General features: G+C 39.9%; 1 protein-coding gene across 2 annotated transcripts; it reads left to right on the top strand.

Moving 5' to 3' along the window:
* Window positions 1-20483: 20483 nt before the first annotated feature.
* Window positions 20484-25556, top strand: LOC148034441 (uncharacterized). 2 transcript variants are annotated; one of them, XM_087679376.1, is made up of 11 exons: window positions 20484-20641; window positions 21339-21409; window positions 22609-22828; window positions 23058-23099; window positions 23246-23296; window positions 23370-23668; window positions 23865-23963; window positions 24042-24132; window positions 24350-24435; window positions 24519-24580; window positions 24905-25556. In XM_087679376.1, exons 1-11 carry the CDS (start codon window positions 20629-20631, stop codon window positions 24957-24959), a joined length of 1089 nt encoding a protein of 362 aa, XP_087535502.1. In that variant the 5' UTR covers window positions 20484-20628; the 3' UTR covers window positions 24960-25556. The 2 variants fall into 2 exon arrangements, with proteins under 2 accessions (XP_087535502.1, XP_087535503.1); XM_087679377.1 differs by having other exon boundaries at window positions 20485-20641; window positions 23249-23296.
* The last annotated feature ends 1583 nt before the right edge of the window (window positions 25557-27139 follow it).

Genomic DNA, 27139 nt, shown 5'->3' with positions numbered 1-27139 from the left:
TGATGATCATGGGATTGCTGAAATTAAAGCAATGTTATAGGCTGAATACAAAGTCAAGGATGCTAGTGAGCTGAAGTACTTTCTCGGGATTGAGGTTGCATCTACACCTCAAGGTATATGCCTATTGCAAAATTAGTATGCTCATGATATGTTGTGAAAATATGGCATGATGGAGTGTAAATCCATGGAAACACCATTTGATCAGAATGTCAAACTTTCAATTGATGTTGCGACTGAGATCGAGAATGTCACTGTGTACAGACAAATGATGGGTAGCCTAATTTACCTTACTATTACCCACATCCTGACTTGAGTTATGCAATGGGGATGACTAGCGAGTTTATGCAGAAACCTCGTAAGCCACACTTAGATGTAGTCAGGAGGACTATGTGGTACGTGAAGAGTACTCCTGATTATGGGTTATTTTATGAGCATGGAAAATCATTCAACTTGACAGGTTATATGGATGCCAATTGGGCTGGTTGTCTCTATGACAGGAGGTCAACCAATGCTTTCAGTCTAGGTAGTAGTATGATCAGCTGGAGTAGTAAGAAGTAGATGATTGTTGCTTTATCTAGTACAGAAGCAGAATACAGGGGTGCAGCCTTAGCGGCATGCGAAGCAGTTTGGCTTATGAAACTACTACATGACTTGGGTATATAGTTAGACAGGAAGGTCACCTTGTATTGTGACAATCTCAGTAGTGTGATGCTGGCTAGCAACCCCGTCTATCATGTTAAATCCAAACACATAGAAGTCATTACCATTTTATTAGGGAGATGGTACTTGCTGGAAAGATTGATCTACTCCATCTGAAGACAGAAGACCAGGTAGCAGATATCTTTACCAAATCGCTTGGTAAAGAGAAGTTTGTGCATTTCAGGGAGCTACTTGGAGTACATCAGCTAGCTTGAGCTTGAGGGGGAGTGTTGAGAATCAAACTCATGATCAGTATCACCAACATGACCGACCTTATCTAGACAGTTGTCGTCTTAGCTATCACTCTACATGTGTGTTGTAATAACTGAGTTGGTCAGACTCAACCATAGTTAGTGGTATGGTCAATCAATGACCTAACGTGTTTATCAGTTATGCATGATTAGACTTTAGTAAGCATTATGAAAGAATGAGGAGAAGAGAACAATGAGAGTTCACTACTCTCTGTTACAGCTCCATGTCTTTGTCTCTCTCTCTCCCTCTGAATTTTGAACAGGGGGTGGCGCCTTCAGTTGTTGACTTCTTCATTAAGCTTTTCTCTTTTAAAAAAAAACTTAATGCTTTTTTTTCCTAAAAATTTAATCCCTTCTTAACTTGCTTGACTTGAGCTTTGACCTGCTCAAGTTCTTAAATGTGTCTGGTTTATCCCAAATTTACTAGCCAATAATTGTCGTGCATATGGCAATTCTCACTAGAGATATTTGCAACCGTATCGGACTCGGAAGGTGTTAGGGTTATGAACTTTTGACTATTTTTGTTCGATACTTCCTCTATTTAATGGTCTAGAAACCTTCAAGTTCAATTGCGATAAGTTGAGAAGATTAAAAAATAAGATTGGGATATCACACCCTCTCCCCCTTAGAGGAATCGAGATGTCCTCAACTCGAATGAAACTGGGGATATTGGCTACATAGTGATTTTTGGTCAATCCAAGTGGCATCCTCTTCAAGGTAGTCTTTCCATTGGACGAGGTACTCTCTAAGGGTTTTGCTTCTTAGAGTTTTCTCCCGCATGTCAAGTATCTTTTTTGGTTGAAGTTCGAGGACTCCTTGACTTGGCATTACAATTTGTTGGTCGTTAAGCATATGGTCTAGGTTAAGAACCTATGCTTTCAATAGATTGACATGAAATACATTATGTACTTTCAAGTTATTAGGGAGTTACAGCTTGTAGGCATTTGGTCCTAGACACTTTAGCACCTTATATAGCCCACAATACTTGGGACTTAGCTTCTTGAATTCCCCCAAAGATAAGGAACTTTTCTTTGGATGAACTCGTAGGAAAACCATGTCACCTTCTTCGAAAATGTGTTCTTGCCTTCGTTGATCGACATATGCCTTCTGTTGATCCTTGCTGGTGGCTTGAATATCTTGCCTTATAGCTTTCACTTGCTGATCCATTTCTTCTAACATTCACCTAGATGCTTCTACCCATAGGGTAGGATCGGAAAAATTTAATGGTGTAAGAAAATCTTGCCCATATAGTGCCTAAAAAGGAGTCATTTGATACTTTGATGGTATGATGCGTTGTAGGCAAATTCAACTAAGGGTAGGTATTGGATCCATCGTTTGGGTTCCCTATTACAATAAGCTCTTAGTATGTCTTCAATAACTTGGTTGACCCACTCTGTTTGTCCATTGGTTTGGGGATGGTAAATAGTACTAAAGCAAACTTGGGTTCCCAAAGCTTCAAACAAACTCTTCCAAAAGTTTGAGGTGAAGAGAGAATCGTGATCGCTAATGATTCTCTAGGGTAATCCATGTAACTTGAAATTTTACTTAATGAAAAGCCTGGCAATATCAGAAGCCTTGTAATTGGTATTTACAAGAATAATGTGTATAACTTTTGTTAACATATCAATGACTACCATTATGGAGTTATATCCTCCTTGTATGAAGACCATGCTAATATACTCCCATTTCATTTGAGGGATGTCAAGTGGTTGGAGCTTTCATGGCAACTTGACATGCTCGGCCTTAATTCATTGGCAATTTATACATCTAGTGATATACTTGAATACATCACCCTTGAGTCTTTCCCAATAGAAGCTTCTTCTGAATGTATTAAGAGTCTTAGCATAACTAAGATGACCCAAAAATGGAAAATCATGAGCTTCCCAGAGTATTTTCCTATTGAGTTCCTGACTTGCAGGAATACATAGTCTTGTCCTGTAACAATGGGCAAGCTCCTCGCTTATGGAAAAATCCTGATACTTAGTCTTGAGTTTTGGATTTGAATCCTTGATAGAAGTTTCTCTTAACAATCTTCATTGCTCTTCTTTAGCCATTTCTATAAGAGGTTATCTTGGAATGGAAATCACTATGGAGCAAGAGTTTTAGCCCTAGAGGGTTCCTCTAAGATTAGAGTATTAAGGAATGATTCACGGCTCAAGGCATCCGCAATCACATTCTCCTTGCCTGATCTATAATTGATTTCAAAGTCAAATTATTGTAAGGTCTCAATCCATCAGCATTGTCTCATATTGAGATCTCGTTGAGTAAAAATCCACTTTAGGCTTTTATGATCATTGACTAGAGAAAACCTATTACCAAGCAGGCAATGTCTCCATAATTTAAAGGCATGAATTATAACAAGTATGTTCAGAAACGAGACACAAATAGAGGAGAGGAACCAAGAGATTAGTCATGCTCTCTATCTTCCATTCATTATTCCATTGTTCTTCTTCACTTACTAAAGAGTAAGTTATACACTAGATTTAATGAACCATGAGTAACTCTAGTTAGGTCACACCAACTAACCCGACTTATTAAATGTCCCACACTTGCTTATATAGTTGGACATAGCCAAGACACTGTCAATCACACACAAGAGCTTGAAGTCTTAGCACTCCCCCTCAAGCTCAAGATAAAACCTATACACCAAGTAGCTATTGGAATCGACTGAACTTATCTCTACCCAAAGACTTGGTAAAGATATCTGCGACTTGCTCATCTGTCTTCACATGCATAAGATCCACTTTCTCTACAAGAACCATCTCTCCGATAACATGGTAGTGTACTTCAATGTGTTTAGTCCTGGCATGATAAACCAGATTCATTGCCAAGAGTACACTATTGAGATTGTTGCATAACAAGGTCATTGTAGCATCCACCTATACGTCCAAATTAGCCATAAGCTTGAGCAGCCATGCAATCTCACATGCTGCCAATGTAACACCCCTGTACTCTGACTTAGTGCTAGACAATGCAATAGTTGGTGATCATTCCACTTCCAAATCGAAAGGCATAACCACTTGTAGATCTACAATCATATGAGCATCCTGCCCAATCTGTAGTGGACTTTACAAATCTCATAATCTACCTAGCAGCATCCAAGTGTGGCTTTCTTGGCTTCTGCATGAACTGACTTATGAGCCCAACACCATAACTCAAATCAGGATTGGTGATGATTAAGTAGATCAAGCTTCCCCAATCATCTACTTGTACATAGTCACGTCATCAATTTCAGCTCTAGTGCTAATGTCCAATTTGACATATCTGATCAAGAGGTGTATCCAATGGTTTATATCCAACCATACCATATTTCTTTAGCATTTCCATGGCATAGTATTTTTGCATCAATCATAAACTATTTTCAACCTTGATCACCTCAATACCCAAGAAATACTTCAGTTCACCTAAGTCTTTCATATCAGATTCTAATTTCAGCATTCGCATAACATGATGTATCCCCAAGTTCATCACCTGTGATTGTCAAATCAATATAGATAACCAGTATGAACAAACCATCTTTTTGTAAACAAACTATGATCAGCCTTTCCAACAGTGAATCCCAAACTCTGCAAAAGTAACTACTGATCCTCACATGCTAGGCTCTCGAAGCTTGCTTCAGCCTATACAATGTTTTTTTAGCTTATATACATAATGTTGAAAATCAGGGTGTACATACCCATTGAGAAACAGATTCTTAGCATCCATCTACTACAATTTCTAGCCTTTAGCAGTAGCCAATGCGATCCCTATTCGTATGGTTTCCATCTTGGCAACATGGCTGAATGTTTCCTCATAGTACCCATACTACTGAGCATATCCTTTAGTAACTATCCTGGCTTTGTATCTCTCTACACTGCCATCTGACTTGCATTTAATCTTGTAGACCCATTTGTAGCCGATGGTCTTCTTTCCTTTTGGCAGTGGCACAATATCCTATGTTTTATTTTCATCCAAGGTAGATATTTCCTCATCCGTAGCTGTGCACCAATTTTTATCCATCACTGCTTCAGCATATGTAGCAAGTTCTTTGACCTCCATCACTTTTGTCATGTAAGCGTAATTCTTCACAGAATACCTGACTCTCTGAGAGCGTCTAAGTTGTGGTGCACTACTCGATTCCCCTCTCTCATGAGGCGGAATATATATGTTCTGCCTAGTGCCAGGCGTATACACAGTCGGAATACCAAGCTCACTATCTAGATTGTCAACTGAGTCATAACTTGAAGTCATCCTGCTAGGTGTCGTCACAACAGATGTATCATCAAAAGCTTGTTCTTTTCCTTTTTTGTCCACCACATCATATCTCCTCCTCACTAACATAGTGGTGTCAGTGGGACGGTGAGCCACAGCTCCACAATCTCCCTGTCCATGGAGATATTGTCATACCACTAGGGCCTATCAATGCAGTACTCTGCTGCAAATCAACTGTAGAAGCATGTGTAGAAGGCATATCCAATGGCACTGCAATAGCTGGTGATGCATACCAAGAGGACATCTCATCAAATATAACATCTTCTGCTGACTAGTGTCTCCCGAGTAGAGGGATCATAGCATTTATATGCCTTCTTCTCCTGCGAATAACAAAAAAAGACACACTTATGTGCTTTCAAATCCAGCTTCTTTCTCTTCTCATCTCAGGACATGCACATAAGCAAGACACCCAAATATTTTCATGTGATTGATATCAAGCTTGTAGCTACGCATCTTCTCAAATGGTGTCATATCATAAATACTTATAGTGGGAGTCCTGTTCAAGATATACATGGTTGTCATAACAACCTCAGCCCAATAATAGAGCAGCATCTTCTTCTCATTCATCATTGCATGTGCAGCTTCCATTAAGACCCTGTTCTTCCGTTCAGCTACCCCATTGTGTTGTGGAGTGTAGCTGCATGTAAGTTGCCTATGTATGCCATTTTTAGCCAAAAAACTGTCAAACTCATTTGGCACATACTCCCCACCACTGCCAGAACTCAAACAAGAGATACATCAATCAATTTCCTTTTCAACCTGCTACTTAAATTGCTGAAAAACAACAAATGCCTCATCCTTTATTTTCAGTATATAAACCCAAGTATAGCAACTAAATTCATCAATGAATGTCACATAATACCTAGACAAATGGCAACCTTGACTATTTACCAAACTGACAAGCATCGCAGACATGACCAATATCCATGTAAGCAAACTTAGGTAGACTTATAACAAGTTGTTTTTTCTGCATCATTTGCAACCGCTGAAGATTAACATACCCTATTCTTTTATACCACATTTCTAAATCTCTAATTGTGACAGAGCCATGGGCAAACATGGCTGATTTCAACTATGGTAAAGTTGCATCAAGAGTAAACATCCTGCCATTCCTATGACCATGAGCAATCAATTTGCAAACATTACCAAACTCCTCAATGAAGCAACCATACTTATTAAACCTAACATGTAAATTTTGCTCAATCATCTGGCCCATAGAAAATAGATTTTTAGTAATTGACGGGACATGCAATGCATCATGTAAGTTCTTCTTCTTCTTGCAATCATGGATTACCAAAGGCACTTTGCCTTTATGTTCAATGCTATGATGTGTATCATCCCCTATGCATACATAGCCATTCCTCTTGGGCACCATGTCAATAAACCAATCACCATGAGGGGTCATATGATTTGGTGCCCCTGAATCAATATACCAAACATCATCCTCAGTAGACTTCTCATCAGCCTTGTCTTTCACATATGTCATGGCAAATAGTCTATCCCCAGAAGCATCATCTGTCTAACTGGACAATGCATAATGTCCATGTTGCTTACCCTTTTGATTGCCTTGCTTCTTCCAACAATCCTCCTTGGCAATATGACTGTACTTTCCACAATAGTGACAATCCTTATCCTTATTAGGATTGTCAAAGGGATGTTGTTGCTGCCAAGAGCCTATGTCTCTAGGGCTAGATCTCCCCCTGCCTTAGAAATTTCCACCTCCTCTTGCATTTGAACCCTGCTGGTTATTATGACCGTAAGATACATTTTGTTGGCCTTCTCTGCCAAAACCATAACCTCTACCATGGCTGCCACAGCTACGTTGATGCAAATAAAAGACAACATCCTTACTCTTGGAACTGCTAGAGCATGTAGCCAAAATCCAAGTTGAACTTCCTCATGAATAAGCAATGCAACTAGCTCATTGAAATCTGGCATTTCAGCTCGCACATAGATGGAAGTATCAAATGACTTATATTTAGATCCCAAACCATTTAAAGTCACTGCAACCATGTCTTCATCCTCAACCTGTGTGTGAATGGATGCTAGCTGATCCGCAATAGTCTTAATTTCTGTGACATAATCCTGTATAGATCTGCCTTTTCTCTCCATGTTGTTGACTTTTTTCTTTAACTGTATCTTCCTGGAACTGGTAGTTGTGCCATAATACATGATCAATATGTTCCATTCATCTGCTAGTACTTGTAGTTCATGATCTGTATTACCATAGCATCCAAGATACACAAAGATAACCAGTGTAGCACCCTGCGAGCTCTTTCCAACCAAGCTCAGTGCACTCGTCTATGATCAGCTGTAGGATTTCTCTCTGGGATTTCAAATTTAGCTTCAACACCTGTCACCAAGTCCTAATAGCCTTTACCTATCAAGAAGTTCTCCATGCGAAACTTCCATATGACATAATTATTGATGTCAAGGCTTTCCCCCACTATCTGGGTTATGTTGTGGGTCCTATCTGCATTTTCCATATTGTAACAGACAATGGCTAGTATGTGACTTCGTGCAAGCCAACAAGTCTAACTGGCCTATTGTAGTCTTTAATTGTTTATCGTAGTTTTTTGCAATTAACTGTCTATTGTAATCAGAATATTTCAGCTCATTAACATCTCAAAACCATCCACAAGCATAAGCATAACATGTAGATACATCAATCAACACATAGACCATGTAGTTGTTGTAACTCTATATCATGCGACCTTACTATAGTTAACCAAACATGCAGTCTGAAATCTGTAGACTGTCAATGACCAACAGTTCTTTCACAGCCAAAACAGAGATGTATACATGTCATATATGCTTCAAGACATCCAAGACATCTACTATTTCATGTAGAAGTCCATACATAATCATACAAGCATAGTTCAGTTCATGTACAACAAGTACACGTGTCAAATGTCCTACTTACAAATTGCAGTCAAACAATGCTAAGTCAAATTAGGTTTATCCAGCTTCAAAATGTCCTCAAAGTACTTCTTACATGTGCTATCAAGTGCAAGGGTCAATAATGACCATATGGACAACCATAGACACTCTGTCTTCAACAAACAATGTCATAGAATGCATTCTCTGTTTGTAACCAACCAAGATAATATCAATGCATTTGTTTCTAGCTTCGAACATTAGCATACAATCCCCTTCTTAGTCCACAAGACATTTACCAAGCATATGCTAAATCATACATCTCATAGAACTGTCTGAATCGCCACCCAGTAGTGCTATGGGATTGGCACCCAACTAGGAGGGAGGTAATGTTTATTGCAAAGCAAATGAAGTGGAAAAAGAGGCATCAAGAGGAAAAGCACAAGGCAAAAAAAAGGAAAAGGTGCCCTACAAGAGAGTGGGCCGTGAAGAAATCTAAAAGCATGGGAACAACCACTAAGAGTACAAGATGCAACCATGGAAGCCGCAAGAAGCCAAAAGTAATAAGGCACACCTTTAAATATAAAGGCGTAGTCAAAACCTTTGTAAAAGCATCGGGCTCTCACCCATGCAAATTGTAAAGGTGGATGGGAAGTAGGAATGAAGCTATGAAGATAGGAGAACAATGGAAAAGAGGGCCTAGGCCATGGCCGGCCATGTAAAAAGGGAATGACCGCCCAAGGAAAAAAGGGTTTTGTATATAAAGTTCAAAAAGTGAATGAGAGCTCATTCTTTGGTGTGTGGCAAAGTGGACTCTTCTTCTTTTCTTCTTCTCTTCTCTTCTCTTGCTTGCTTGTGTGCTTGAGAGAGGGAGTGTGAGTGAGTGAGGGAGAGTGTGTGTGAGGGTGAGAGATCTTGGAGGTGAAGCCCTCCACCATCTCCTCTCTTTCTCATCTCGCATGTGGCTATGGAGGATGGAGCTTGAAGGAAGAGGCTTGAGGATGCATGGGTCTTGGTGGTTGAGCATGAGCTCACCTCTACACTCCAAGGCAAGGAAGAAGTCATCATCAAAGGCCTCAACCATTGGGTTTGGTGGGGTATTGACGGCCAACATCAAAGAGGTAGTGGGGGAAACCCAAGAAGATGAGGGAGTTGGAGAAACACCAAACAAGTTCCCTCTCCACCAAGAACAGGAACAATCCAGTAAGAGGATGGAGAGTGATAAACAAGAGAGCAAGAAGAAAGAGAGAACAGACCTACAAATAGCCTAAAGAGGGTTCAAAAACACTGAAGACAAAAGAAAGAGAAAAGGAAAGGAGGAGGCAAAAAGGATAAAAGAGGAATCCAAGAGGGTTGAAGAGGAGAGAAAAAGGAAAGTAGATGAAGAAGCTGAGGAGCTTAGGAGGAGAGAAGAAGAAGACATAGCCTTGGCCATCCACATATCAGTGGGGCAACCCTGAAGTGAAGAAGAGCTGGCTGCCATGAGCCCACCTAGAGACGAAGGCCCAAGTTCTAGCACCAAAGTGCTAGAAGCTATAACATCGCCAATTATGGAGGGCAAGGGTAAAGGTATATTGCACCCACTTCTAGCTAGCCTAGTGCCGACCACCCCGACAACCACAACCACCCAAGGTGCTACACCTAAAGTCAATGCTAGCAACATCATGACCTGGGCACAATTTTTGGTCAATAAATAAATGGCCCAGGAGGGAGGTGAAGGAGTTCTTGCGACAGGGACAAAGAGACCGGTAGTAGTAGCAAATGTTGAGTCGAGGTAGGATCCTAATAGACAGAGAATTGAAACATCCATAACTACTGTCCCCACCGCACTATCGTCATCCACCACGAACTATGGTGACTATGTTAAGGAACTTCTATCACAGCTTGAGAGAGCAAAAAAAGAAAATAAAATAGCTGTTGTTGAGTTAGAGGCTGAAAAGGAGACTATGGTAGCCTTTTAACTAGAAAAAACCCACTAAGTGGCCATGTGTCAAAGAGAAATAAATGAGCTAAAGGAGGAGCTCAAGGCCAAGGAAGGAGAAGCAGAAAGGTGACAAGCAAAGCTCGCTGAAGAAACACAAACTCTCATGAGCATGCAACGACTAAATGAAGAGCTAATAATGCAATACGAAGAGCTACGAGGGGAGATGACAAATGTCCAAGATGCCATGGGAATGTTAGAAGGAGCAAGAGAAGAGAGGGCATGAAGGTATCAAGAAGGCATAGAACATTTGAAGAAGAAGGTAGCCTTAGAGCTAGAAGAGCAGAAGAGATTAGAAAGGGAAATTCAAGAATAAGAGTAGAGATTAATGATCCTATCTCAAAGGCAAGGAGAAAGCTTCAAAGAAATGAAAAGCAAGGCAAAAGAATGGACAACCAGAAGTGAAAGAAGAGTACAAGACTTAGTGCGTCGTCTAGCTCATGTAGAATGGGACAAGGTGCTTGCAAAGAGCAAGGTCGAGACCGCACAAGTAAGCTTATAGACTCAACAATGCACCTTCCTCAACACTATCATGGATGCCACCCAAACGAAAGAAGGGGAGGCCGTTGATTCATTGAAAAGAAATCTAGGGATTGTTCGCATGGCCTTGACCCAAGGGCTACATGTGCCACCACAAGCAATAGGAGTCAGCATAAGGCTATAAGATCATATGAACTATTTGCTGAGGGCAAGCTTGATGATGCATGAAGTGGATGCCTTGGGATTCACTGAAGAAGCACCGCATGAACATAGGGAGGAGGAAGATGCAGAACACTTTGAGATGGGACAACAAGAGGAGGAGCTAGTTCCAACCTCCTTCCCTACGATCTGAAGTGCAGCAGGAGGTGGCAAGCACAAAGAAGGTTGAATGCTCAACTGGCAATGGTGCCAGGAGCGCCCATCCTGCCGAGAGAAGACTACTTCTCGATAAATTATAATGCTAAACTCATATTCTGGGAGCAAAGGGAGAATAACTATGAACCGTTTGACTTTGATTTCTAATTCCCCACCGCATTGAGCATAGTATTATCAACCAAGGTGGTGGAAGAGGTGACTAATGTCGGAAGGAGGTTGGGAGATAGGTGGACCTTTGAGAGAGAGAAGAATCCTACCTAATGGGGAACAAAGGCTCCAAACTTTTGGGAGAACAAAGTCTATGAAGTGTCCAAAATAGTGAAGAGCTATGAGTGCCAACCAAAGTGAAGGAGGTGCATCTGGGAAGGCAACACAGAGGCATGGATGTCATTTTGTAATACACTACCCTTCGAAAGAAATAACCCTACTTTCATGCCATATCCAAGAAGGGTAGGAGTGGATTACAATCCAGACATCCATGGTCGATATGACTTCCCAATGATATACAATGTCAATGCCACCAAACCTAAGGAAGCCCTCACTTTCACACTACAAGACCTATATGACTCAACAACCCACTTCCTTAATGAGTTCACCTCATGCCCACTAGACCCAGCCTTCCTAACTACGTGTAATTATCTTCCATTACTTAGAATACTATTAAAGCAAGAACCCCTACATTGCAAGCATACTACCTATCGCCACTCTTTTTTTATCCAAATGGCATAGATAGATGCGCTATGACTAGGTTAATGATGCGAACTACCCTCTTTCCCTCTTTTTGCTTAGCTCTCTTAGAAGATATGAATGATAGCCACTTCATTCATTGTAATCGTCCATTTCTTTCCACTACTCTTTTGCAGGCATAAATGAACCTCAAAGGATATGTGCAAGGTTGGAAATTCCTTAACAAATCTCTTAAGCCCCCAACTCCTTTCTCTCATGAATCTGATGACGAAGATTAGATTTTTGTCTATTTTTAAAAAAAGGAAAGGAAAATAAGAGAAAGGACAAAGAAAAGAGAAAATAAAAGAAATGAATAAGAGATCACGAGAAGAAAATTGCAAGAGAAAGAAAACAAATCATCTTGCTACATATAGTCCATAGTCACTACAGCTAAGGGTCCTCAAGTTAGGTGCGTTTGATGGCTTCGGTCTACCGGCTCCGCCCCTAACCCCCTAGCCCATTTTGATTCCCCACATCACACTTAGGGCACATCAAGGGCAGGACATACCTAGGGAGGTCACCCTCGCCTATGGTTAGACCTGTCTCCCTAAGCCACACTCACCGCACCACCCTTGGGCACAAACTGGGTCTTCAAGTGTGGGACAACACCCAGGCTTGTTTGTGGTTGCTTATGGTTGACCTAGCTCCCAATTCCACTAGCACGAGCACATTGCATCACATGGTAAGGTAGACACACCCCCCATGTAGTGCACCTTCTTTCCTTTCCAGGCAAATACAAATGCTACAAACCACCAACTTCGGAGGCCCCATCATCCACTTAATCCACTCTCAGCCTTCACCACCTTAATCATGTGATCAGCTTCTCTCCAGGACCAATCCCCACGAGGTCCCATCATCATCAGCTCACACGACCGCCCTTTAGGTCATCGAACCCTCATCAACATAAACCTGCAAGTGCCATGGGATTGGCACTCGTCTAGGAGAGGGGTAATGTTAACCCTGATGTAAGACGGGGAAAAAAAAAATCAAAACTATGGAATAATGCGGAAAAAGGCAGTCATGCAAAGGAATAAGAGAAGAAAGGCCAAAAGCGCAAGGGCAACCTCAAAGGCCAAGTCAAAGACAAAGGCACCTCTTAAAATGAAAGGGTGCCACTTAAATTTTGTAAAAGAGTGCCAAGCTCCCTCCTGTGCAAATTGTAAAGTCTAAATGGGGGCATAGGTGAAGGGATAAGGCAACTAGAAGGGAATAGGGAAAGAGGACATTGGCAAGATGCCCGATCATGTAAAAAAGGAATGGGTGCCCAAGGGATTTAGGGCTTGTATATAAACTCAAAAAGTGAACGAGAAGCTCATTCTTTGGTGTGTGGATAAAGTGGTTTCTTCTTCTTCTCTTCTTCTCTACTTCTTGCTTGCTTGTGTGTGCTTGAGAGAGGGAGTGTGAGAGTGGGAGCAAGCGAGTGTGTGAGGGTGAGGGACTGCAGTGGAGAAGTTCTCCATCTTCTCCTCTCTTCCTCTTCTCTTCTCTTCTCTTATCTTATCTCGAACATGGCTATGGAGGATGGAGCTCAAAGGAGGAGGCTTGAGGTTGCTTGAGATCACATCTCAAATCGTGGAGCTACCGGTTTGCTTGAGGAAGGAGGCTACTCATTCAAGCATCAAGGTAAGCTCACTACACCCCTATGGAATCGAAGGTGCATTGGCTAGGTGAGAGATAGCCATTTGTACTTGCTTGAAATGCATGAAACAATAAGCGGTCTATGGGACTTGGCAGATGAGGTTGAGCTCCCACTTCATTAAACATCCAGATAGAAGATGCCAAGAGACTAGGATTGTAAGAATTGGACTTAAACAAGCAAAAAGTAATAGTTTTCGTCACAATATTGTGCAAGCCAATGTCACTGATTGAAGCCGTATTAAATTGTATGCAAATTTTGATAGTCACACAAAGCAAGTCTATTGAGTACATCGACAACTCTCTTGCACAAATAGACACCCTATAGACATGTACTATGCTCAGTCATTGAGCTTAAAGCATGTAAAATTATATCATTGCCACAAAAACTAAATCATCACCAAAATCACTACTGCATCTAATCTCGAACTCACTCTCTACAACACTTATGGCAATATCATAGAGTAGCATACGAGATTGGTACGATTCATCAATTTTCATCCGAGCCACCAAACTGAAGGTTTCTTCTTTAAAACATTAATGCAATGAACAAGCTTCAGGTCAAAGAGTGAACTATAAGCATCGAGAACTCAACACAATCATACTACATCAAATGCCAACTCTGTGGTCTCATGGCCAATGAGGAAGACCTCAAAATGTTCATCACAAACTACACTCAAAGAAACTTACTCAGAACCCACTAATTGATGAACATGATCATTCAAAGACATTCACAATACCTCTAGTGGCTTCTAATTATGAAAGTAGTGTTGCATCAATACGAATAAAGACATTATAGCTCACGAAAGACTTCTGTACAATTTTTTAGAGTACTCTAATAACAAAACAACAAGTTGTCTACAACAACCACCTCATCAATGTGACATACGGCCTACACATCGTTAGTAGCACATCGAGTAGTGGAAAGAGCTTCCTCATACATTACTACAATTACAACCTCATTGCTATGAATAAGAGCATATTGCTAACACCAAGCACATAAGCAGCTGCAACTAGATTATGTAGCATATCCACCATATCCAGTAATGTGCATAGTAATATCCAATATAGTTGCAAGAGACAAACGAATGCTACGTTGCAATAAGAGAAGCTGACACAATTATCATCGATGAGATGTCCATATTAACAAGGACAATGTTTGATATAATAGTGCACCAGATACTGAGCGTATGCGAAGGCTCGCTACTCAATCCATTCAATAAGAAGCTCGTGATACTATTTGGCAAACTTGCACACTTACCGCCTATTTGCAACCATCAAATCGAGCTCTACGACAATGTCACATCACCTCCTCATTGTACTGGGCACATGGAAAGCAATGCACCCTCAAACCTTAGTTTGATATGCATGCGACCTACCATTCCTACAGTTTCTACAAGTGATCAAGTATCATTGTCCAACAAAGCAAGAGATACATGAATGCTTACATCAGTGCACATGATCAATGAGAAGGACCTCTTAGATATCGTCAACCAAAAAACAACAATCATATGTATACACAAGGAATATGTTCGCAACTGCAACAAGTAGATTCTACACAAATACTACACAACCGAACATATCCACATCGTCAAAGTTCAAATGAATGCAAATGATGAGCCAGCATTGTAGACCTGGCTACATGACAAGAACTTCCACGAGATAGCAGTTGGGGCAACTACAATAACTGAGAACATTGACCTCACCATAGGTGCAACAAACAATGCGGTGTGTAAGATCAACCGTATCGACACATCAAATGACAAAATGATATTAGGAATCTAGGTCATGATCTAGTTAATGAACCAACAACTCACCCTACTATGTAGTAAGCACCAGCATAAAGGTACTAAATAGCAAGTGGTACCATAAATCCATGTTCTCCTTAACACTCGCATACGCAGTCACTGGTCATAAATCGCAAGGAGCCACAATCAACCAAAAAGCACCTCTACACATAAGAAGCATGTTCGCACCTGGACCAATGTACGTAATGCTCTCCCACATAAACAAAAGAAGAAATGTGCATATCCTCGATCTTTCAGATCCATTTGCCTTTGCTCCAATACCTTTCTTAACACCATGAATCTAGTAGAGAAACACCACAACTTAACAAAAATCAAACAAAGATTAAACACAATACATTCCATCACACAACAATCTCATACGCTTATTGTACAGCAAGCAATAAAGCAATCTTTTGAACCTTCTTTCAAACCCTGGTTAGCATACATTTGGGGATTATTAGAGAAGATATAATAAGATGAGGAGATGATAAGTGAAGTAAGAGATTTAAGAAATGGTTGAGGGCTTACGAAGAATTCTCTCACTCCATATCAAGACCAAGACATGATGTGGTGATAATTTATAGAGGGGGAGAGAGGATGGATATGATGATCGTGATGAGTAGGAACATGATGAAAATGATGAGGAGGAGGATTCATGTCATTCTCTCTCACTCCCTCACTCCTTCTTTCACACCATGGCACTTGCTACATGTGAGGTCCTTATTTTGTCTTCATTGTCCCCCCTCCCCCACCCCCCAAAAGAAAAAAAAGAAAAAAAAAGATGTAGGTAGGACAAGGGAGGTGAGCACAACTCTCTCAAACCTAAAAGCATGTAGCATTTTCCCAGTTTGGAAATGTTGTGTCCTTGCTTGTTCCTATCCTTCTTGCTTTTGCCTTGCCTAATGTTTAAGCGGGGCTTGGGTATAATTTTTTTGCCAAGTGTGATTCTATAATTAAAATTTCTCAAATCTTTGCTCTTGAGTCTCCTAAATTATTATCAAGTCTATTGTCTTTAGTCTTGATACAATATCAAATTGTGTTCTTATGGTCTTTATCTAATGCTTAATAAGAGCTCACCGATGTCAATTTTCTTATTTTGGACTTAATTGAATAGGCATTAGGACTTGGGTTACTTGGGATTTAGTACATGTAATGGATACATCATATTTTATATCACAGTTAACTAACTTTTGAATTTTTTTAAGATATTGGGGCAAACTTCTTTGCAACTAGTGCAAGTCTTTTTGTATGCATGTTTGTTGGAAAATATGTTGAATCAATATAATTTTTTTTCCAATTTATTCACCACAAGGTGTGTACATTAGGAAGTATTAATCATGATAATGATATCTAAAATATTAGTATGTGAGACAATCCAACTTCATACTTATGTTTTGTTGTATGCAAACTCTTCTTAAATCTCTCTTAAATGTGGGGATCTATTTAAGCCTCATTTAAGCTATTAGTCATGGTCTTATGAGAGAGGGTCTTTGTAAAATCCTCCACAAAATTTGCATGCTTGAAGTAAATTACCTCATGCTCCTCCCATGTCTTATGCTGAATTTTAGACTTTTCTCTACTAAACTTACATAATTAGGTTCATATACCCTAGTCAAGTACATTGTGCAAAGTTGAGCCCATTCTCATTAGCAGGGCTTTGAATAAGATCGGATATTTTTACTTTTTGTGGTTGGGCCTCAAACTAAGATGGGCTAAATTTAGAGAGGCACAACAATGGCTAAAAGCTATGTCTTAGTAAGTATTTCCACTCAAGTGATTTACTTTGTCAAAGCATTAGCATCCCATCTTTCTTGTATTGTTATTCTTAAGTGCACTTGTACAATGCCATTGGTGCTACATCTAACCAAAAAGGTGTTTGCCTTTTGGTGATTTTGTAACCAATTGTAAAAGCCTAGAAAGTTGCCATAAGCTTGTAATCCTAACTTCCCTGGTTGGGTGATTGTTTTGATCAACATAAACTCTCCTATTATGAGACTATTTTGATCAATGTAGTAGTAAGTATCTTGCTTTTCAACTATTTGTACCCATTAGATGAAGGGTAATGGGGGAATGAATTCATTTGGATGACCAGGGGGTTGTGGATGGTGTGGAGTTATGGCCTTAGAAGGCACCGGTCAACAACTACTAAGTGGTTCGTGCCATGTAAGGGACTTGTGCAATTATGTTGACTATCAAGCATAATAAACTAGTAAAAAATTAGAAGATGTGTTGTTAGAACATAGAAATGGACTTAAAAACCAAAAAAGTATATATATATGTATAGTAAATGACAAAGTAGCGAGCTTCGATGAGACAATGGGCTCCTACTCATGAGTGGAGCCAAGAACCCTCCCTACCCCAAGATATAAGAATAATGATAGTATTCATGCCTCTTACCACTCAATCCTAGGCTAAGAAAAACACTTTGAAAGTTGGCTCTTTGTGGAAGGGGTGTGCTTCATTGATAATATTATTCACAGTTATGATTGCTTTTAAAACTCAAAACTCAGTGATAGAGTTGCGGTCTTGTATCTTGCTAACAAACGAGAGGTTTTGTTGAGGAATATGCTCAAGTGATAATATTGTGATGTATAGTTGGTCACATCATTATTGGAGGATTGACTATAACTATTTACCTTCAAAAGTAGAATTGAATTCTTTACATATTATGTCACTAGGGGTTTAGTGCCTAGATTCTCTTATGAGTGAGTCCCATGACCTTTTAAAGATGAAGAAAGTAGTAAATAGTTCATTTCGTTGTAGTATAAAAAGGTGTTTGCAATGTATCGAGGGTACACATATCCAACTTTTTTATGTAGATTGCATCAATCTAACCATCCTTAACACAAAGAACATTGAAGTGGGTCTTGTAAAAAACCTACCCATATTAATTAAGTCTTATGATGAAAAATTGTATTGTCGAAATAAAAAAACTTGTTATGCTAGTTGTGATATTTTTATCCTCATTTATGAGTGTGTATTTTACATGATGTTGAAAATATTTTGGAAGCAACACTATCATAGTTTTACATCTCTTGTACAAAGACAATTAAAAACACACTTATTCACAAGATAAGCATCCTGAAAGTGGCTTAAGGGATGTAGTATCACAATCCTCATGAAGGTCTTGATCTTCTCAATTGCTTTGTATGGGTTACCCCTTACCTATTTTTTTACAATTCCTCATGCACAATAGCGAAGCATTGATGAGATCAAGTGATGATTTCATTATTAGGTTGTGCTATCGATTGCCTTGCTATATTTGAGTGTGTTGGTAGCATTCTCTAAGTTGTGGTATGCCTCCTTCTTTTGATGTGCACATTACTACACTAGTAACTAAATCTTTAAAAAAGCTTATATTATAAAGAATAATTATCATAAACATTTAGACTTGCTTTCAATTGCTTAATTTAGCACAACTTTTCACTTAATTTGTTCAGGTTATGAGAAAAGTCTATGGTGAACTTTAGATCTCCTAATTTGGCACAAACTTTTTCACATAAGATGTACCTATTCAACACAAATATTTCACATAGTTTCTACAAATTATGTGACCAAACAATTTTTTAAATATAACTTATAACATATAAGCGATTGAAAGCAATGCATCTAATTGAGTGCATACTTTTCACATAAATTGTATGAACAAATAAAAAATATAGTGCTAAATCAGGCATTTCAAACCAACCTTGAATGTTCATGGCTCCACATAGCTTCTTGAGGGACATGGTTGATCTTCACGGTTCCATGTATGCTTTGGCATGTAGTTAAAGCATTGGCTATGAAGCAATACATAAATGTTGTCTAGTAGGTTGCAAAGCAAAATAAAACAAGGGCACATAATTGGCTATATTCCTTTTGAAAATTTGAGACCTCTTTAGTGGATCCATTTGTATTTATCAACCTCCCTTTCATTTTGAAAGTTTACATATCACATAATTGACTTATTGGTCATCCTCCTTTACATCCTAATGTATTAAGCTCACATGCAAGTGCAATAACTTCATGCATTCACAACTAAAACAAGCAATTGCTTTTAACAAATTTATATGAAATGGTGTGTTGAGGTTTGAATCCATTCACTATTAGCAATGGAACCCATAATCTTATGGCACGTTTCAATATTTAACTACATAGTTGTTACACTTCATGCTCCGATATTTGATTAAGGATTTGTTACACTCCATGGTGCACACTTTAATTGCACGTTGACTATTTGACTACAGAATTGCTACATGTCATGCTAGTAATGGACCTAGATTCCAATGGCATCTTATGACCATTACAAGTCTTTTGTCATTCATAATGACATGCATATCGCATGGGTTGAATTTCTCACCTCCTCTAATAGCATAAAATGTGGACACAAACACCACTAATGGTAGAATTAAGCAATTTCTTGATTCCATAATTACAAAAGGATTTGATATTAGTCAAATTGCAACATTATTGTATGATGCAATCAATTCCCTTTACAGTCTATATTAGCATGAACAAATGTACAACAAAAGGTCTCACAATGTCAAACAACACAACATGTGGTAGAGTAAAACAACTTGAAACCTATATGTACATAAACCATTGCAAAAAGGACACACCAAACTTCATACTTGTGGTTTCGATGACATCCAATCATTGCACACCCATGCAAGCTAGACATTCCTCCAAAAAAACCTCACCTTGTAAAACAAAAGCAAATAAGTATTCACTTCAAACACCATAAGTTACTTTGCACATTCCAAGGATGTAATTGCCTTTGCCATCATTTACGCTCCAAAGGACATGTCTTTGCCTACCACATCATTTAGGATATAATTGCCTTGTCATCATTTAGGCTCTAAAGGACATGACTCAACTTACTAGACCTAATTGTTCCTCTACCTACCACAAGAAGTTTTTGATATTTCTCAATGTGGGAGAAGGGGAAAACAAGATGTTTTCCCTTTGATTTTCCTTGTAGCATTCAACATCATGAGTTTTTGCTTGGGGGGCACTACATATTTCCATGTGGGGAAAGGGGATCCAACATCATGAGCTTTTGCCTAGGAGACATTATATACCTTGCTAGGTGTGGTTGGAGGAATGGCGCTACTAGCCCCTAGTCCAAGATGATAGGCACTTGCCCCCAGGCACAACTATGTAGGATGTGATCTTAGGGGCTAGGCGCCTTGCCTCCAATCATACCTAGCTAGGTATGCCATCTCTCCCATCTTATCATAACCCACAATATGGGGATTATGATGGGAATTTGTCTAAAACTTTGTGTGTTGAGTAGCATAAGCTAACTATGTTGTTGAAATTCACAATGTGGGAATTATGGTAATAATTTGTGTAAGGCTTATTGTGCACATAGAAAAGGGTTAGTACTTAGCATTTTTGAAGATAAACCCTAAGAGGAGAGGAACGCGGTAAGAAGAGGGAAAAGCTAGGGTTTTGTGAAAAAAGAAGCCTATTGAAAACCGTTGCAGGCTTTCATTTTCCGATTCCATTTGCTTGTTCATTCGTTGAGACAGAATCGCGCGCGCGAGAGAGAGCAGCGGAGAGCCGAGAGTCGCCGCACCCTCCAATGGAGTTCTGGGGTAAGCCTTCCCTCTCGTCCTCTCTTCCTCTTACCCTCCCTTTGTGTCGATGTTCGCCTGCTTAGCTTCAGTCTGTGCAGTCCTGCGTCTTGGCATATGTGGGCCTCTCAAGCCAGTAATAGCTTGCCCTGATCGTCGCCATGCTTTTGCACTGCTTCCTTCCTGTATCTTTGAAAGTTTCTTCGTTTGGTCGGGAGGCTTTCTATCGTAAACGAGTGTTCACTCGACGTGTGATCCTTGTTCCAGCTCGGTCTAATCAACGTCCATTTTTGCACTACGTATTGCACCATATCCGAACATTGGTAATGTGGCCTCTCAGTTAGGTTTACCTCACGGCGACGAGTTCCCCTGCTCGACGTGTCTGGCGAGTAAGGCCCAGCTACTTATACACGTCTCACTCATAAGGCTAGCCTTGAATTGCTCACGTCCGAAATGTTCTTTTTATCCATTCCTGTACTTTTTTACCGGCTTTGGTAGTGCGAATCCACAGCAGAGCTATGGCAACACAGCCGCGCGGATATGTACCCTTCTGTGTTTCTGTCACACTGTTATATCTACAGTACAATCATTGAATAGTTGACTTGTTTCTTTTGTATATTTTATCAATATAATGCGACCTTTTCTTTCAATCCTTGCGGTATATGTATGCTTGTATGGATCAAATACACTCAGACATTGGGACTTGGCCATGTTGCAGCTGTTGAGGTGCCAAGTGGGAAGCCTATTACTTGTGACCCTGGTCTGCAGACGTATATACATGTTTCTCAGGTATGGCTCGGTTTTTTTTTGTTGGTTTTGATCGTTGCCTGAATTGGGGTTCTTGTGATTCATCTGTGCACTGATAGTCTAGTTCATTGATTTACACTGATTGTATCAGAATGCTTTTTTTTATAAGCAAGTTTGTTTTGAAAGTGTGTCATTCAGTGATGTGTGATCAATTTATACATGCGGAACAATATTTTCTAGCCAGGTGTTGATATTGAGGCAGGTTCTGCTAGTTGATCAGCTCATCAAGCCAGTCTGATCTTGTAGTGAATATAGATTGATCGGCCCAGCTTTAATTACACTATCAATGGCTTATTAAGCAAAGTTAACATAGTAGCTATTGACAAGTGCCAAAACTTGCAAAGCATGGAAGGGTGCTTTCTATTTGCTTTGGGGGACTATTCTTCCTCAGACAGCATTGGAGAGTAATACCCTTTGATTGGGCTATTGGAGAGTAATACCCTTTGATTGGGCTATTACACTAGTAATATCTGCTTCTGTGGATGCCTGCCAAGTCTACAAGGGCCCTAAGATGATCGAGGAGTCTGTCAAAAAAAGAATGTTGAGTCCATTATTATGCATCACTTGTTAGACGGATGACTATGAAATGGGTGTTGAATAAGGTGTCTGATACGATCCTCCATTTGTGGTTTATATAGAAGAGTGTACATTGCTGCAGAAGGTTATGTCAGCGCTAATTCTTTCCTGAAGCTAAAGTGAGGGAGTTCCATAGTGCTGGAGATAGTGGTATCAGTACTTTCTCATAACAAGGGTACTGGTGTGGGTTTATATATATCAATTATTTTAGATATTCTCCATGAATCTATTCCATAGTGCTGTTGGTAGTGGTATCAGTACTGTTTCATTGTGAGGGTGCTGGTGGGTTTATAGTGATTGTTATAGATGTGTGTGGGTTTACACAGCTATTATTTTAGATGATATTCTCCATGAATCTATTCCATAGTGCTGTAAGTAGTGGTATCAGTATTGTTTTATTACGAGGGTGCTGGTGGGTTTATAGTGATTGTTATAGATGACATTCTCCACGAATGTACTCTTAATGACATGTTTTGGTTTAGAGGCAACCTCTCATTAAAGCCATGAATTGCTATTTATAACATTATCTCTGAAGTAGAAGTAACTTTGGTTTGGGTGTTTTATCTTTATGCACTGGTAGTTACATGCTTTTGATGTGCTCGCAGGTTGCTCTTGGAGAGGGCAAAGCTGGGAAAGGAAATGATCGAGTAGTCCTGAAAGTCAAAGTGGGTGACTCAGAAATAGTTGTTGGAACATTGTCTCAGGGAAAGTGTGAACAGATGCAGTTAGACTTGATCTTTGAGAGAAAGTTCACTCTTTCTCACAATAGTACTTCCAGCAGTGTCTATTTCTGTGGGTACAAAACAGATGCTGCTGGGGATGAATATCCTTTTGCAAATGTAGATGGTGGCTTCAGTGTAGGGCTTCACAGTAGCTACATAAAAGTAGAGGTGCTTCAGAGTTTACATATGGTCTTGGTTAACTGAACTAATTCAATTCCATCTTCAATGCGTGATGACCATCACATTTTTGGTCTAGCATGGTGTGCTTTATGTGAATGATAACGTAGGAAGTAGGCAATTGTCTGGTGTACTCCTTGACTCTATTATTACATCTGATGACTTTGATGATGAAGACTCAGAAGAAGAAGATTCTGGTGTGTCTCCTTCTAATGTTTAATTTCTGATGCATCAATTGAACTCTCTCGTTTTTGTTATCTAGAGAGACTTTGGGTTAAAAATCTTTCTATTTGTTGCATAATTTCCCTGGTTATTGACATTTATATTTCTTATTGTCCATTAGCAGATGAGGAAGACAACCCAAGTCTTGTGCCAGTACCCTCTAAAGAGAATGGTATGCCATTTTTGTGTTTGAAGGGCTTTTGCTCGGATTTTGTAATCGTGTCTGACGTGTACCTATTTGACAGGTAAGCTGAAGGCTTCCAAGCAAGAGGCTGAGCCAAAACCAGCTGCAAAGGTTCCTGCAGCGAAGGATGAGAAAGCACTGAAAGAGTCAAAGGCTCAAGAGAAAAAGCAGGAGGTGAAACAGCAAGAGAAAAAGCAGGAAGTGAAGTCACAGGAAAGGAAACAGCAAGAAGGCAAGAAGCAAGTTAAGGTACCTGAAGTTGCAAAGAAAGATGAAGACAGTGATGATGAAGATGAGGATGAAGATGAGGATGATGAGGATGATGAAAGCGATGACATGGATGATGATGTGGAAGATGATGTAATGCAACTGCTTTGCTATCCGTATTAAGTGAAATCTTGTAGCTGAATTCAATGCCTTTATGCCAAGCTTTCAAGTTCATTGTGTCTGCACCTTGCCTTCACTTTCTGAAGAGCTTTTATGTGATGTGATGTGATCTGGTTGTCTGAATGTTTTATACTTTTCAAATGCTCACCGGTACTTTAACTCATTTCAGGAAATGCTTGACGCTAGTGATGATGACGACGACGACCTTGGGTCTGATGATGATGAGAGTGATTCTGATCTCGAAGAATCTGAGGATGAAAAGCCACAGGTAACTGATACGGTCAAAGCTTCTCTTGTTCTGTTGGGCTGCACTGGAAGCAAATCTCATGCATGTTTTGTTTGACAGTCTGGGAAGAAAAGACTTCTTCCAACTGCCAAAACATCGGGATCTGAGAAAAAAGCTAAGGTGGCAACTCCATCAGGGGCACCTAAGCAAGGTGAGTGTAGTTACTGATCAATCCTTGGGCTTGTCTGCAAGGAGCAGAAGTACACAAGCTGCATTGTTTACTTCATAGTTATGAAATCAGGCAATGAGGAAGTTGCAGAATATTGGCATAGTCTTATTGCACTTGGCCAAGGTACTAACTAGTTTTTGTGTATGAGTGGTGCCTTTCAGGTTAAAGGTTGCTAATCTATGTGCAATTATCTTTGCAGGAAAGTCACCATCGATATCTGGTGTTACTCCCAAGCAACAGCAGCAGAGTGGAAAGCAAGATAAGAAAACGCCTGCCAAAGAGAATGTAGGTTTTGTGAACTGACATACTATGTAGGACTGTTGCCCTTCAATGTTTCGGTTTTTACTTAAATGACATTCTTTTGGCAGGGAAAAGCAGGAACACCTTCCTCAGGGAAGAAGGGACAGTTCTTTTGCAGCCCTTGTAACAAGTAAGTGCTTATGATTTTCAATGTGTTAGGTAACCCAACCCTTTTTCCTCTTACTGTTGTGAGTCGAATTTCTATCCCCGAACATATATAAAACCTGATGCACTCTCTTTTGTCTGGCTGTTTGTCCCTCTCTCTGTCATGCTCCTTTGTGCTATGCTCTGTCCCCTTGTGGAGAAATCCATGTTTCCAGATCTTCTGCTCTTTAGAAAAAGATGTTTGGAAGTGTGCAATGTGGACTAAGAACAGCTGCAGCTGCCTGTGCCTGCTCTGCTTCCAATAAATAGAGCCCTTACTTTTTGATATACCTGTTTGCAATTTTTGCAGGAATTTCCAATCTGAAGCTGCCCTGACCATGCATAATTCAGCTAAGAAGCACTGAAGCTGACTACGTGACACGGCTAAAACCATGATACCTGTTACCTGCAAATTGTGGGTTTTTGAGAGGCTTGATTTGTGGAAGTTGTACCAGATGGCATTTGCATCTGCTGCTTAATTGCTCTTTCAAGCAAATCATGCTTGTCATATGCAAAATGCCTGAGTGCAAACAAGGGAGGGCTTTTTTTCTGCTTGAGTAGGTGTTATATATATGAGCTACTTTGATGCGTGAGCTCTGCCAATTTTCAGTATTAGGCAAGGATATGGAGCACCCACTTTCTCTCATTGTACTTGCTACCTGTCACCTTTTATCTATAGATGTGCTTGACTTCTGTGCTAATCCATGTGCCATGTGCTTGACTTCTGTGCTAATCCATGTGCCCTGGATGCGTGTTGCCCTGAAGCTGGGCATTAGCATGGAGTCAGCTCAGGCCATGATATGAGAATTAAGTCAGGGATAGGGTTTAAATGGCCAAGGGCATTCTGAACTTTGAAACTCGTGGAAGTTTTATTGGTGGTTTGTGACAATGGTCCTTTTTATTAAGCACATCTGATGTGGTGCTATGATCAAATCAAGTCTGTTCTTTTCTGTCTTTTGCAAGTCCTGTTTAACCCGAGTATTGTTTGTGTCAAGCCTCTATCCAGAGTTCAAAATACAGGGTGCTCTCAATGCTTTTCTATGCATGATGTGATTTATGGTAGAATCTATTGCCAGCGGCAACAGGGGGCATGAATACTTTCCTCTTTGAGCTATCCGATGTGCTGCTATGGCCAAATTAAGTCTGTTAATTTCTCCTGTTTATTTCTTGCTCTTGTGCAAGTCCTGTTATGCCTCAAGTATTTGTCTCTGTCCAAGCCTCGAGTCAAGAATTCAAAATACAGGGTGTTCTCAATGCCCTTCAGTATTTGTTTGTGTTGAAGCTGTGATTCAAAGTCCCTTCTATGCTTGAAGCTACTTATGGTAGAATCTATTGCCTCTGGCAACAGGGTACCACTCGCATGTAAATTGTGGTTCTGAAGCCTTTCTATTTGTAACTGACTACTCAAGCGTTGTATTGCCAGTGGCAACAGGGGTTTATGAATACAATACTTTTTAAGCAATCGAATATGCTGTTATGGCCAAATTAAGTCTGTTCATTTCACGCTTCTGCAAGCCCTGTTTACCCCCCAGTATTTGTTTGATGAGACTTTCAGAGTGAAGACTTGCTGTGGAAAGGCAGTAGTGGTGATCACTAGCCTTGTTAAGCATTATGTTAGTCTTTTGTTAGTGGTGATCACTAGCCTTGTTAAGCACACTATGTTAGTCACAATCCTTACCTGATTGTTCCCAAGTGTAGCAGTTGCATTACAAGAGTGCTATAGTCGAGCATGGTTTTGAGGGTGAATCACTAGCCTTGTTAAGCACACTATGTTAGTCACAATCCTTACCTGATTGTTCCCAAGTGTAGCAGTTGCATTACAAGAGTGCTATAGTCGAGCATGGTTTTGAGCTTGTGGGTGCCTGCATCACCTTCAGCAATTAATGTGGAGCATACAAGCCAATGACCATCAAATTTGAGTTTGAGGCATAGAAATAATCAATTGAATTTGTGCACAATCCCACATGCAAATCACATCCGTAAATTTGACCTTGCATGCATCTTTTCCATTGTGACCTTTTGCACTTAATGTGGAGTATACAAGCCAATGACTATCAAATTTGAGTTTTGAGGCATAGAGATAATCAATTGAATTTGCGTAATCCCACATGCATATCACATCCGTAAATTTGACCATGCATCTTTATCAGTGTGATAAAGTTTTTGAAAGGTTTGCAAGCCTAAATTCACTAACATTGATAACCACTATGAGAGCAATCAGAGCATGATAAAACTTATACCTTAGATATCATCTTGTTTGAAGGTTAGTCAATGGAGGCCATTGACTACACTCTATTTCTTACAAAGCTTTGGCACGAAGCATCAAGTTGGTTCTCTACCCAAGTGGGTGTATCCATCCTTAAGCAATATGGACTTGTGATTAAGGGAGATTCAAGAACTTAACTCGTGTTGTAAGCTGGAAGTGATTGGGCAATGAGTAACTTGCTGAGGTTATATATATATATATATATGCATATACAATTTGCATTATGAAAAAAAGTTTTACATTATGGATGCATTGTTACTTTTTTTAATTGGTTTTCTT

This window comes from Lygodium microphyllum, chromosome 6 (genome assembly GCF_053477565.2).
Source record: "Lygodium microphyllum isolate KBCC chromosome 6, Lygodium_microphyllum_v1.1.10, whole genome shotgun sequence".
Lineage (NCBI taxonomy): Eukaryota > Viridiplantae > Streptophyta > Polypodiopsida > Schizaeales > Lygodiaceae > Lygodium > Lygodium microphyllum.
This window is presented reverse-complemented; position numbering and strand designations above follow the sequence as displayed.